Raw genomic sequence first — 12,643 nt, 5'->3', positions numbered from 1 at the left:
CAAAACGGCGCCGCTTTAGAGTTTATCTGTCGTTAATCTAGCGGAGGGCCATGCCTATCCCGGCCGGCTGAAGACAGTGACCTCGATGAGGCGGGGCGCCAGAGTGCAGCGGGTTCACGGGAAAACGTCGATCACAGGGGAAGGGAGGGGAGGGGAGGGTGGCGACCGGCAGGCGCCCGCCCGGGGTCAACTATTCTGGAGCATCCGGCGCCGCTGATGGCTGAAACGAGCGAGTCATGCAGATCAGAATGACGTAGGTTATGGAATGCTCCGGCGATGGCGGTTCATCATGGATGAGACGGTATCGAAGAAGGCTAGTTGTCGGCAACCAGCATGATTACGGTAGTTATGAGAATAATGAGAAAGTCGACACCACACTCGTAGCATCACGGGCAGACAAACGTGCCCTTACACAACATGTTGCGCCACTCGGCTCCGATGCAATTACAGCAAACTACGATGCAGATTATGATATTTTGGACGATGTTATTGTATCTCAAGTAAAATGCATACCTACGCATCTTTTATTGCATCAATATGCTATGTTGAATCCGCGCAGGTGAGCTTAAGCCCACAAATGCCAAAAAATCAGTAGTGTTAGTTTAGGCGTGTTCCAAAGATAGCACAGTGATTCGGGTGGTAATGTCATCACCATGGCAGAGCGAGAGAGCGAGAGAGAGAGAGAGAGAGAGAGGGGAGAGAGAGAGAGAGAGAGAGAGAGAGAGAGAGAGAGAGAGAGAGAGAGAGAGAGAGAGAGAGAGAGCACAGCAGCTTCAACATTGTAAATTACACCTGGCAACTCTGATTCAACGGAACGGTCCATTGACGTCACAGTCAGCATTTCACAAAGGAACATGTCGGTTTGAAGCCAATGACGTCAGCAGGGCAGAGTCGACGGCACATTATTTGATTTGATATCATTTTATCCCATCGGCCACAGGCTGGCTACGGTAGCTGCGGCATAAATGAGGAATACTGGATCTAAAATTGCGTTAGCGTATGAATTGAATGATTTCTTTACGGCATTTGCTGCACATTTCGAAAGAAAACTCTCGGATAAAGGTCAGTAGTGCCCTTGCGCGTCTGTCAGAGCATTCTAGGACAAGGCACACGGAGCATACTGAGTACCTGGAGCAGTTTCATCCTAAGCCGAACGGGAGGAGGGGAAGACATCGTAAGCCGCCGGTCGCTTCCACTCCGCAAAACCCCTGCTATCATTGGCGCGCACAGCTGGGGATAAAAGGGCACCACCGAGCTGACCTCTTCCGCTCAGTTCCCTATTCATCCATCCGGATCGACCCCGAGTGGAACAGAGACGCACAGGAGCGGCAGCGGCAGCAGCGGCAGCGGCAGCCCCACCCGGATGTGTTTGGCCACGCTCCCGGTCGTCGCGTCCGACAGCCGGGCGGACACCGCGCCGCCAACCGTCGCCGACGCGCCGGATTTGCATGCATATGCCGCCCGGCGCACGCCAGGCATGCGCGGGTCCAAGTTCACGAAAGTTATGAATATCTGAACGGATCCGGGTCAACTACGAACGAGCCGAACCAAAACGGTGCTGCTTTCCGAGGCAAAGTCAATAAAAGGATCCCAAGCATGAAGTTTGGACTGGCTAGAAATTAAATCAAATTTATTGCATAAATACAACGAGTTTAAAGAAAACATCGGCGCCGACTAGTTAACAAAATATTCGAACAGTTTTGCATTATAAGCAGCCAGCTTATGGATATAACCATGCGCAGATGTTATCTTAATGCAGTATCTGAGCGAACAAAATTTCCATAATTAGCTTGTTTGAATACTGTTAACTCAAGCAGATGTAACCGGAATGCAACCGGAATGACGCGGACATAAAACCCACGATGAAAACAAACAGCAGAAATTTGGGTGGCGTTGGCAATTAGGTATAATATATCGAACTATGCAAACTATAGCCTTTGATTGAAGAACGTGATATCATAGGCAGTCACGGTTTGATAAGTCGTGACAAGTTTTTTTTTTACAGAAAACCTCGTCCAATTTTCAGCCTGTCATTTGATAGCTTGCCGGAAATCTGATATACCACCGTTCATTAGGTACATTTAACCATGTTCATTACAGGTTCCCTATGTTCGCCAGTCAGAGTCTAGTGTATCGATCATTAGACTGTAGCTGTAAACGATGCTCTTTGGACATTATGTAATGGTTTCTGGACAGTGGACAGTGGTCGTTGAGCAATTGCTGTTCGACGGAAGGTGAGCGGTGGACAGTATCCATTGGAGGAGGGACGCTGGAAAATGGACGGTAGACGGTGGATGTTAGACGGTAGCCATTGGGCGGTGGACGATGGATGGTGGACAGTGACAGCGGTCGTTGTCGATGTTAGACGGTAGGCTATGGACGGTGGACGATAGTCGGTGTTTATTTGTTTGTTTATTTGTTTATTTCACAACATCGCCAACAGGCAGTGCCCATTGAGAGGCGAAGTAAAAAATGGACGAAGACGGTGGACCATGGATGGGCCTTGGACGGTGGACGGTGGTTCCTGGGCGTTGGCCATGTAGTCATGAACGATGATAATTGAACAGTGGCTGATTCATTTAGTGGTTTCGACATCCCAGCTCAAAACAATACTGATCTGATGAAGCGACCGCAAGTGGTAAGCATACAAAACGTTGTTTAATCACAAACAGTCCCACTGCGGACATGAATCTCAAAACACGAATCCACTGGACGGCTATCACACTGATAACGCCACCAATTTTAGCGTCCAACATCGACTGTGTAGCTTTGCATTTAACGAGCACTTTGTCAGGCCGGACGCACGCGATGTCACCGATTTCGTGTTACGAGTCTGACTCTAAGCGGCTGGTTCCATGGCATAGCACCATGTCGCCATTCCTGTACACAAACGCTGTCGGTAACGAGTGGGCGGGGCGTGGTCGCCACGGGTGACCTGTCTGATCCCCAGCGACCACACAACCAGACGCCTCCCCCCCCCCCCGGCGGGAGAATGTGGGTCAAGGTCGCCAAGGTCACCGCGCCGGCCAAGGACCAATCACCGCCCTCTGCGCCCCCACGCTGGGACGGCCGGATAACCCCGTCTGGATTCTCTGTATTGCTGCCACCCGCAGACGCATTTGATCATAACGGACGGCCCTCAACGGGAAGGAATGGGTGGGAGGGCCGGTCCAGTGGCATTCCAATTTTCGGGGCTCCACTTTCGGCCACTTCCATCCGCCGCACACTCGACTCTGACGTGACCTTCAGCGCCGCCCAGTGTTTATCGGTTATGTGTCGGCGCAAACCTGCCGCCGAAAGCCGCGAACTCATCGCCTCATCCACACCAGCCGCTACCGACACTCACCCGCTGACCCAATTTGCACTGCTGCCTACTGGGGGATGGTTTATTTGGTGAGGATGACATCACTTAGTCTGTCATCTCAGCTCGGGGTCTAGAGCGTGTGGTCATGAGAGCTGAGACCGCTCCCCACAGGAGGGCGGTGCTGTTCAGGACATTCGCTGTGACCCGTGGTCCTCTCACGGATGCATGAAGAACATTAGTGATGAGGTAGCTAGAAAAAGGTACAGAGAGACAAGATATTCCGGGTAACCTCCCACCGAGCAGCACACTAAGCCTTCTTTGAACGCCGCAGCGGTGCAGGTGCCGAAGGACGCCGGGGCTCCGCGAGAGGTTCCCGCTACCTTGTCCCCGACTCCCCGCTCATCGGTCACATATACAGGTCTCGTCTCCGACTGCAGTCCCTGGAAGTGGGCGCCCGGGTTCGAGACTGACTCAATATTTGTAGGCAGGTTCTGTGAGACATCTATCCCGGAAATCAGAACTGATCGGACTGCATGGGTGAGTGACTCCGCATCTGAGCAGCTGGTCGGAAATGATGCTCTCGGTAAGCCAGTTTTTAGTCACATGAGGAGCTTTTTGATCACAGACAGACAGTAATTACAAACATATAACTTAGGCTAAGAACGATGCCTGTCTGCCGCTACTGGCAGGGCACTCTGCCCTATACCTCCAGCACCGCTCATCCATGAGCCAGCCCATCCAATCTAGGCCCGCGGACACAGACGGATAATCTGAGATCAGCACCATCAGCGAGATCAGCGCGATCAGCCTCCGATCATCAGCTGATTGAACAGCGCAGCCCGCGGCTAGGTGAGGCCAGGCCCAGTCAGCCTCGCAACAGCGCCTCCCAGCCCCGGGAGGCCAGCTTTAGACCGCGCCCGGTGCACAGCCATCTGGCGGTGTTTTGCAACGATGCAAGGTCTCATTAGCTAGATTGTCTTGCATTAGAAGCTTTATGGAGGCCAAAAAGTTAATCTAACTTCACAAATAATATCTTAATCCAGCTCTGACTAGTTAGATGCGCAAGAGCTTAAATAAACATTAGCAAAGTAATGCATGTTCAACAACATGCAGAAATAAACAAAAGATGTTTGCTCAAACTTTGTTTTCTTTTGTCCGACATTTACAAGGCAGGCTGGTTGTTCTGGCTCTTTGCGAGCCCCAGGGAATCAGACAGCCTGGCTGGGCGGACGGCAACAGCGGCTGCTGTGCGCGGGGGCGCCAATTCCTCCCTGAGCTGCGGCACCGCTCGACGTGGCCCTGAGACGCTCCCTCGGCGGTTCCCGAGGCGGTTTCCATGGCTGTTCCCGAGGCGGCGTCCCCACTGGAGCCGGAAGCAGCTGGGGCGGGGGCGTGGGACGCCGGGCAAGGTGGCACCCACGGCCGCCTCAAGCCGTCATTACAATCAACTCTGATGGAGGTGGCGTCGGAAATTGTAGGACGAGGGGCGGGACGCGAGCGATGGAGGGGAGGGGAGGGAGGGGTGCGGGAGAGGTGTCGGCAGTCCGAGAAACCCGGAAAGCCTACCTGACAGTCGCAGCAGGAAGCCCCAGTTGGGAAAATCGAAGGGCCGGCCACTGCATTTCCGTGCTTCCACTTCATAGTGAAACCCGAGGCCAAGTGAGCATTTGTTCTATCAAAAAAGAAAAGTAGGTTGATCGAAGAGTTTTGAAATGACAACTACCTTATCGATGAATCTTTCTTAAACCCCCAAACAGTCGTCTGTTCATGAAGTTTCTAAAAACCCTTTTAAGGCCAAATCATGAACGACCTCGAATATCTTCCTTCCGCCGGGCCACCCGCGTGCGGCCAATTCCTCAAAGAGGCATCCCGCTGCTACACACACAATGGACTGCACGGACCGCGGGGTACCGGTCAGGTCCCGGCAGTTCTCTTAGCGTTGACCTCGGCGCCGATCGTCCGACGTTAATCCCCGCGCCGAGCGGAGGACGTCGTTCGCCGTCCGCCCATAATACCGTCAGGGTGACACCGGAGCCGGCCGGCGGTCGGTAGGCCATGGCCGCGACCGGTCAGACTTGGGCACACCTGGCCGGTTAAGACAGCGACAGAGGGAGAAACGGTGCTCGACGGAGGCATACACCGGTCGCAGGACGTGGAAGCAACATCAGCCGCGACATGAGCTGAGCCAATCATAATAAAGGTCATCAGTATCACAAAGTAGTGACTGATGAGCTACAAGCAGCGGAGGACTGCGGGAGGCAGTCAGCGGGCTGGAGACCTGTGCCGGCACCACAGGCTAGCGGCGGTGTCGTCTTCCAGGGTCCCTCCGCTAATCTGAGCCAAGGACCACGGCGGGCGCTTCATCAGAGGGTGTCCTCGCCATGCCGGCAACGTTCGCCTCCCCTTCCTGAGCTGTATATTACCGGCTGCCATAAAGCCGCGGATTCATATGCAACTATTTCCGGAGAAAGGATCCGCCGCGGACAATGAAACCATCATAACTTATTTGGCAGGACTTCCACTGAATTCATCTCTGTGTTTGAGTGAGGTCACAAAAGCCATGAGCAAGTAAAAGCGCTACCACAGGGTGCAGACCAGGCAGCAATTCATATTTTTTTCGGCGACTGAAACCCTCACCGTGCTAGTTTGCCTTATCATATCTTACCTACCGCCAAACAAGGCCAATTAGTGCGGGCTGCAGCCTTGATTCTGCTGATAAAACCATGCATAATGAAATAACGGCATGCCGTTTGGGCTCAACGACCACACAGCGAGAAAGCGGGCACCATAACTCATCACCTGAGTGCACATAGCTCCCATGCTGGTGGACATATACCTACAGAAAACGGTCATAACAGCGCCGCACCAGCGGCCATTACACTGGGACCCAATGCAAAACCGGCCCGTGACGAAGCTTTCATCTGCAGAGGCTGTCTGTGGCTGGTGAGGGCTTCCTTCGCGGAAGTCAGCTGCAGCTATACGGCGGTCCGAGAGCCCACCCACACAGACGCGGGGGCTGGCGTTCCTATACGTGTGAGCACCCGGTGGCACACGGGACAAGAACTGTCCAGTTGTCCACACCTCGGATGTGTGTACCCCGCGAAGAGCCAGACCGTGCAGAGACCAGACTTCGGCCGCTCGGAAACCCTTCTCAGAACGACCTGAGGCCGCTCGCGAAGGTATCAGTGTTTGTATGAAGCGCTGACGGATGCTATGAGTCTGCCACAAACAGTTACTCGCGGGGCGATCGAAGAAGGGTGGCCTGTTCTTCGAACGTCAGCGCCGACGCGACGGTGAGCCGCACGGAACGGAAGGGCCTGCAGAGGCAGCAGGATCTGTGGAGCCGGCAGGACTTGAAGGATAGCAGGAGCTGAGCTGGCAGGAGCTGAGCTGCGGGGCTGGTAGGAGCTGCAGGACTGACAAAAGGCAGGGCTGGCAGAAGACGGCACGGTGAAAGGCCGCAGAAGAGGACAGCAGGGCTGGGAAGAGTGATAGTGTCGGGGGCGTGTGGTAACTGGTGCCAGGAACTGACAAACACGTCAGCAGGAGGCCAAACTGATCACACAGCCTCCTGGCCAGTGTCGCTGAGGTGGAGTAGAGTGGTGGGCTGTAGCCGAGAGCGACAGAGCACACACTCGACCGCATGAGCTGCCAAAAACCAAGCGGCTGAGGTAACAGCAGAAACTCTGCCCCTTGAGCTGCCAAAACCTGGAGAGACTGATGTTACAGCACAAACTTTGTCCCGCGAGCTGCCAAAACCCAGCGACAGTGATGTAACAGCAAAAGTCAGTCTCATGAGGTGCCAAGACATGAAGCGACTGTGAGGTGAGACTCAAGAGACGATTTTTGCTGTGGACGTGGCTCTGTCCTTCGCCGACCGGTCACTGCGTCAAGCCAAGCCCGCGAGTGCACAGAGGGAGGAGCGGCGTGCATTACTCCTGCACGAGAGCGAAAGGAGACGGTAAAAACGGCGCAGATGCACCGGACAGCGACCTTCACGACCATCCTGTCTGTGCACAGTGCCCGGACTGGGCGCGCAGCCCACAGTCACAGTATCACAGTCAGTCCGGAGTCCGGACAATAGCTGTGTAGCGTGTACGCAGGAACAAAAACACTTGTTGTGGCCCGCTCGGGTTGTATAAAGTTAACTGTATAACTACGTTTTGCATTGTTCATCAATGCCTTCGCCGTGAATGTTTATGAATTGCTTCAGCGACCAAGTTAAATCTTAAGTTGAAAAATATTGTGCTTTTTTCCGATCATGCGTTTCAGAGGACTACCTACCCTGACGATATGGAAAAGTTCAGAGTTTATGAAAGATGCACTCAGTTCACATTACTTCTAGCATAAAATCCACCATCAAACTGTCAATAAATATAGCAGGGTTACGGATAAACGTGGCCTGCACTCACTCAGTTGCTATCCGAGCGTAAACCCAGTCCCGACTGCAGCAACCGCCTGCCAATGACGATAGGCACACAGCCGCCAAAGGCAAACGGTTGGATCTTCGGCAAGTAATGCATACCGCCGCGAGAGAGAGTTATAGGCGCGGCCCTATCAGTTAGTAGCATACGGCAATTCTAGCGCTACCTCCGAGACGCGTATCATTTCTGTCAGGACGCCCTAGTCACTCGGAAAAAGAGTCGAGGCGGTACTCACTGCTCTGTGCTAATAACTTGTCACCCATACCGGGGTTATTTTGCCGGCTGGGACTGTTCGTCACCTACATGGACTGACGCACAATGTGCGACATTGTAAGGATGCCTCAATGGCTCTATCAGGCGGACAAGCCATTGACCTGCGCGCATGACGTCAATGCATGGCGAGGAGCGTAAACACATAGCAGCGGTGCTGCAGAATACTCTGTCGGATGCAGGTCGTAGCCGAGTACCTATTTCATATTAACTTCGGCAAGTAACGAATGCGATAAGTAATACCTAACATTATTTGTATTAAGATATTTTTGGTCGTTGATTTTCAAATAATGTAATCAAAGGTAGGCTTAATGGATTAATTGTAAAAAAATCATTCATCACTTCCACTTGTCACTCAGCGTCAATCAGCGCCCCGCAAATTAAATACAAACACCAAACAAACGAAGACATCAAACGTTTCCCACAGCATCCAAATCAAACGCCATTTCACCAGCCCATCAATAGCCTGATGCAGGACGGCGCATCCGCAAACGAATTCACGACGAGAAAATCTGACAAACCAAATGAATGGGACTTTGGACAGTCATTTGGCCGCGTAAATTCTCATATAACGGCAGCTTGTGGAGCGCGGTCGTCACGGCTGACGTCATGAGAGGCGAGCGACCGAATAGAGTGCCAGGGCCAGGATTGCAGCAAATCACCAGCGAATCTAATTTCAGCCGGGGCACCTCCGTATCGCCAGCCAGCAGCAGCCACTGATGAAACCTACACGGCAACAGGGATCGATTATTTCGGGGTCCCCGGGGTGGCAACGTGGCCTGGGGCACTGTCGATAAATAAATACTGTAAATACAAAAACCGTTTTGTCCCTAAAGATGTTAAATAAGCCGCCTGGAATGTCATCATATGACGCAGGCGCTACTCATATACGTCACATGCCACTAAAACCAGCGGCAGACGCGTGGTGATCTGGAATCAATGTCCATCGATGCGACAAATACCTCTGATCAGAGCTAATCGAGCACCATCGACGGCGGCGCGTCAGCGGCATTTCCGGCGCCGCGGCGTGCTGTCCTGTGTATCGCTCTGCTGCGGTGGCATTCTGCTCAATGTGTATATGGCCCATTAGCTCCATTACATCCCTCTCTCCCTCTCTCTCTCTCTCTCTCTCTCTCTCTCGCTCTCTCGCTCTCTCGCTCTCTCTCCCTCTCTCCCATCTCTCTCTCCCTCTCCCTATCGCCCAGTCTTGCATCGCCCCGCTCCTCCTCCCAAACTGGAATGCTGACCGAAGCTACCACCGACCAGTCCGCTGACCGGTGACCCTGACCAATGACCACTGACCACTCCACTGACCGCAGACAGGTCCCACCGCGGCAGGCAGAGGGTCAGCGCCTGTCAACTGCGCCGTGACAGACTGGTTTGACAGCCGTCCCTCCTGACAGATGACGCGTCCATCTGTCAAATGGAGCGCCGTAAAAACGGTCACGCCAACCGATCATTTGCTGGATAGTTGATCTGAAAGGATCGTTTAGACGCAGGTTACGCGATAACTAAGGTTTGTATAAAATAAAAGCTTGCGTCGATCGTTTTCAACGATATTTATAAGCCTGCAGTTATAGTTATAAGCCTGCAAGCAAGTTTTACTTCAAGTCAATCTATTGATCAACCGTTCATCTATAATTGACTTGATCATGACCTTTTCGTCAGGTCGATGACAGGTACATAATTTACAATTCACCAATGATCAATGATGCCCTTCAGTGGCTGCGTTATTTCAGAATAACCTATATTTACCGTCGCCGGCACCGACCAATCTGCTAACATTGACACAAAAAGAAATGTAAAAAATGACAAAAGTGTGCACCCACGCGGCACACATGCGTTTCATTTTCTGCAGCCATTCGTTTTGCAACTGTAGCGTCCAGGGAGTATACGGAGTTTATAAGGGTGAATCAGCTGAATTGCATAACGAACGGACATATTTATCACTGGAATTTGGTGACCGCGGGTCCTAGCGCACAACAGTTCTTCATTCCGCTATTATGATTTCAGATATCAAAGCAATTTATCATGCATCGAGGAATAAGCAATAGGTAGACAATCTGGAGAAAATGCTTACTCATAATCCATTTGGTGAAACTATATCTTCACAAGACAAACCTAAACAGCAAGCAAGGGCTTCAATACGTACTAACGTATTTCAGACATTGGTAGGTGCCTAAAAATCAAATCAAATTGATTACCCCTTGTCTCCCTGCGGTGGAGGTGCTGAGCTCCTATGATATGGATTTGTGGTCGCATGCAGCATCGGATACCTATCCATCTCTGTCGCCCGGGCTGACCGCGCCGCAAATTATAACTCAAACGACGTCACAGCTTCAAAGCCGAGCTGGGGTTTATGACGTCAACTGTGACGTCGGTCCGCTCCATGTGACGTCACTTCTCACAAATACCCGGGCGGTTACATTTTCACACCGCACTTAGAATTCTCTCAGACACCCCCCAGACCAAGTTTAGAAGGAGTTTTATTATTTCGTGAGACTGCTCTATGCTGTTTTAGAGCCAACGAAGGACCCATATTTGATACATAAAATCTGTGTTCCAGGTTGATGACTACATGAGGAGACAATTCACTTAAAAATGCAGCATTTTTAATTGATGGTTTTTTCAACATCGACAACAACATTGGACTCAAGCCAAATTACAATTATTAGATTTTGTCACAAATACAGGATCATATTAGGGGGGCCATGCAGCGAACGACATAACTAGTCAGCTTATGAGAGAGCAAAAACAAAGACCGCGACCCAAATGTCAACAAAGAATTCAAATCGCTTTTATTAATCGCATAGATAGGAACGCCGATGATTTGCCCATCTAAATTGACGCCAAACTACTCACATGATTGATTGTGGAGTTCGTAACTAACTTTCCGACATGTCAGGCACTCAATTTCATTCCTTCAATCACGCCCTGTGATGAGCCAAAGTCTGAGACCACCCACCTGGGTGTACCCCAGGGACCCTCCCCCCCCCCCACCCCCAAATCACCCGACATTTCTCACCGCCTGTACCGGAGCATGCAAGGTGTCGACCCCCTATCGGGCCCAGGAATGGCCGCCCTGTTTACATTTGATCGCTAATGGTCTATTGATGGATTGATGTGAGATGTGGCGCCGAAGCCAGCCTCGATCGGCCACTGCGCCGTACGTCAACATTGCAGCGACATTGGTCTGAGGTCGTGATGGAGCGCTTAGAACGGATGCCAGCAGGCTGAGCTCATCGAGATAATCGAGCAGCAAGCGCTGCGGTTCGGCTATCGTGACTGTGCTCAGAGCTACCGCCAACGCAGTCATGCAAGGGACGGGAAAGTCACCGGTGTTGACGAGAGCACGCAATGACGCAAGGTTGGGTGTGCGTACAAACACGCCTTGCAACCGCACGCAGCCAAGCGCTCTGCCGCTGTCACAACATCCTCCCCACGCGGGTACTCACTACTCACTTTTCTGTAGGTCTCGACTCGTCGTTCGGTTACTCTTACCCCTAAACTCTGTGGGTCTCGGCTCGTCGTTCGGTTACTCTTACCCCTAAACTCGGTACTCACTTTTCTTTAGGTCTCGACTCGTCGTTCGGTTACTCTTACCCCTAAATCCTGGTCTGAGTGGTACTCACTTTTCTGTGGGTCGCGGCTCGTCGTCGGGCTCGGACATGGACTCGAACTCTTCGCTCCATGAGCTGTCGGAGCTGAGCTCGCGACGCGCCTCGAGCCGGCGGGCCGCGTCGCCGCTGCAGCCGCCCACCTCGTCTATATCCTCGTAGATGGTGTGATCGTCCCACGTGCCGGACACGGGCCGAACGGCGTCTGAAACAGCGAGCACGGGGTCACTTCAACATGGTGGTAACGGCGTCGCAAAGAGCGAGGACGGGTCACTTCAAGATGGCGACCGCCACAGCGAGAGCTAAAACTGTGTCAGCGGGGAAAAGGTGGCGGGGTGCGACAAAGAGGCGAAGGTGTGTTGGTATAAAGAGGTAGGTACACGAGTAAGTAGCGGGACAGCCGAATAAAAAGGTGCCGAGACGTTTATTGAGGAAGCTTGAAGCAAGGACAAAGATTGTGCGAACGACAGACTCGAACAAGAAGTCGTCATATCATCAGAAAATACAACAGAGACCGTTGCAAACAGATAAAAAACGATCAAGTTTCGACTCCACATCTTTGTTCAGTCTCCACAACTGCGACGGTTTTCGCACTTTATTTCGACGCTCAACACCCGCAATTCGTGGCAGACTATCCTCTATTCATCTGAAGCAGTGTCCCTAAATCAAACGCGACACGTTTTTTGCCACTATCGCCGGAATCGGCCCGAAGCCATGACTAGCGGCAACATAAAAAAAACTCAATAAAGGAAATCGGCTCTGGCAGCGTGACCCGAGATGTGCACACAGAGCGTGGTAATTACACCACAGCGCCTATTGACGCGTACCGGCGCACTGCCAGTGTTTGCGCAGGGGATCGGGGCGGGGGTGCATACTGCATACGCGTAACACCACAGGGGGCCGAGAGTGCCGCGCTCAATAGATTCAACGGGCGAGCATCAATAAAAACGGCGTACGCAAAGCCATGATACCATCAATTAGTACGACAGATGTCTGTTCGTCATGCAAACTCAGCTGACAAAAACGTT

At 52.2% G+C, this 12,643-nt stretch overlaps 1 protein-coding gene across 4 annotated transcripts in view; it reads right to left on the bottom strand.

Annotated features, from left to right (window-relative positions):
• LOC122370449 (rho guanine nucleotide exchange factor 10-like) overlaps positions 1-12,643 on the bottom strand; it is a 52,670-nt gene that overhangs the window by 16,542 nt on the left and 23,485 nt on the right. For all 4 annotated transcript variants that reach the window (XM_043346096.1, XM_043346097.1, XM_043346095.1 and 1 more), the window contains one exon: positions 11,631-11,820. In XM_043346096.1, the coding sequence (XP_043202031.1) occupies positions 11,631-11,820 (190 nt within the window). The remainder of the gene's footprint in view (positions 1-11,630; positions 11,821-12,643) is intronic.

Source organism: Amphibalanus amphitrite, unplaced genomic scaffold (assembly GCF_019059575.1).
Source record: "Amphibalanus amphitrite isolate SeventyFive unplaced genomic scaffold, NRLGWU_Aamphi_draft 001132F_arrow, whole genome shotgun sequence".
Taxonomy (NCBI): Eukaryota; Metazoa; Arthropoda; class Thecostraca; order Balanomorpha; family Balanidae; genus Amphibalanus; species Amphibalanus amphitrite.
This window is presented reverse-complemented; position numbering and strand designations above follow the sequence as displayed.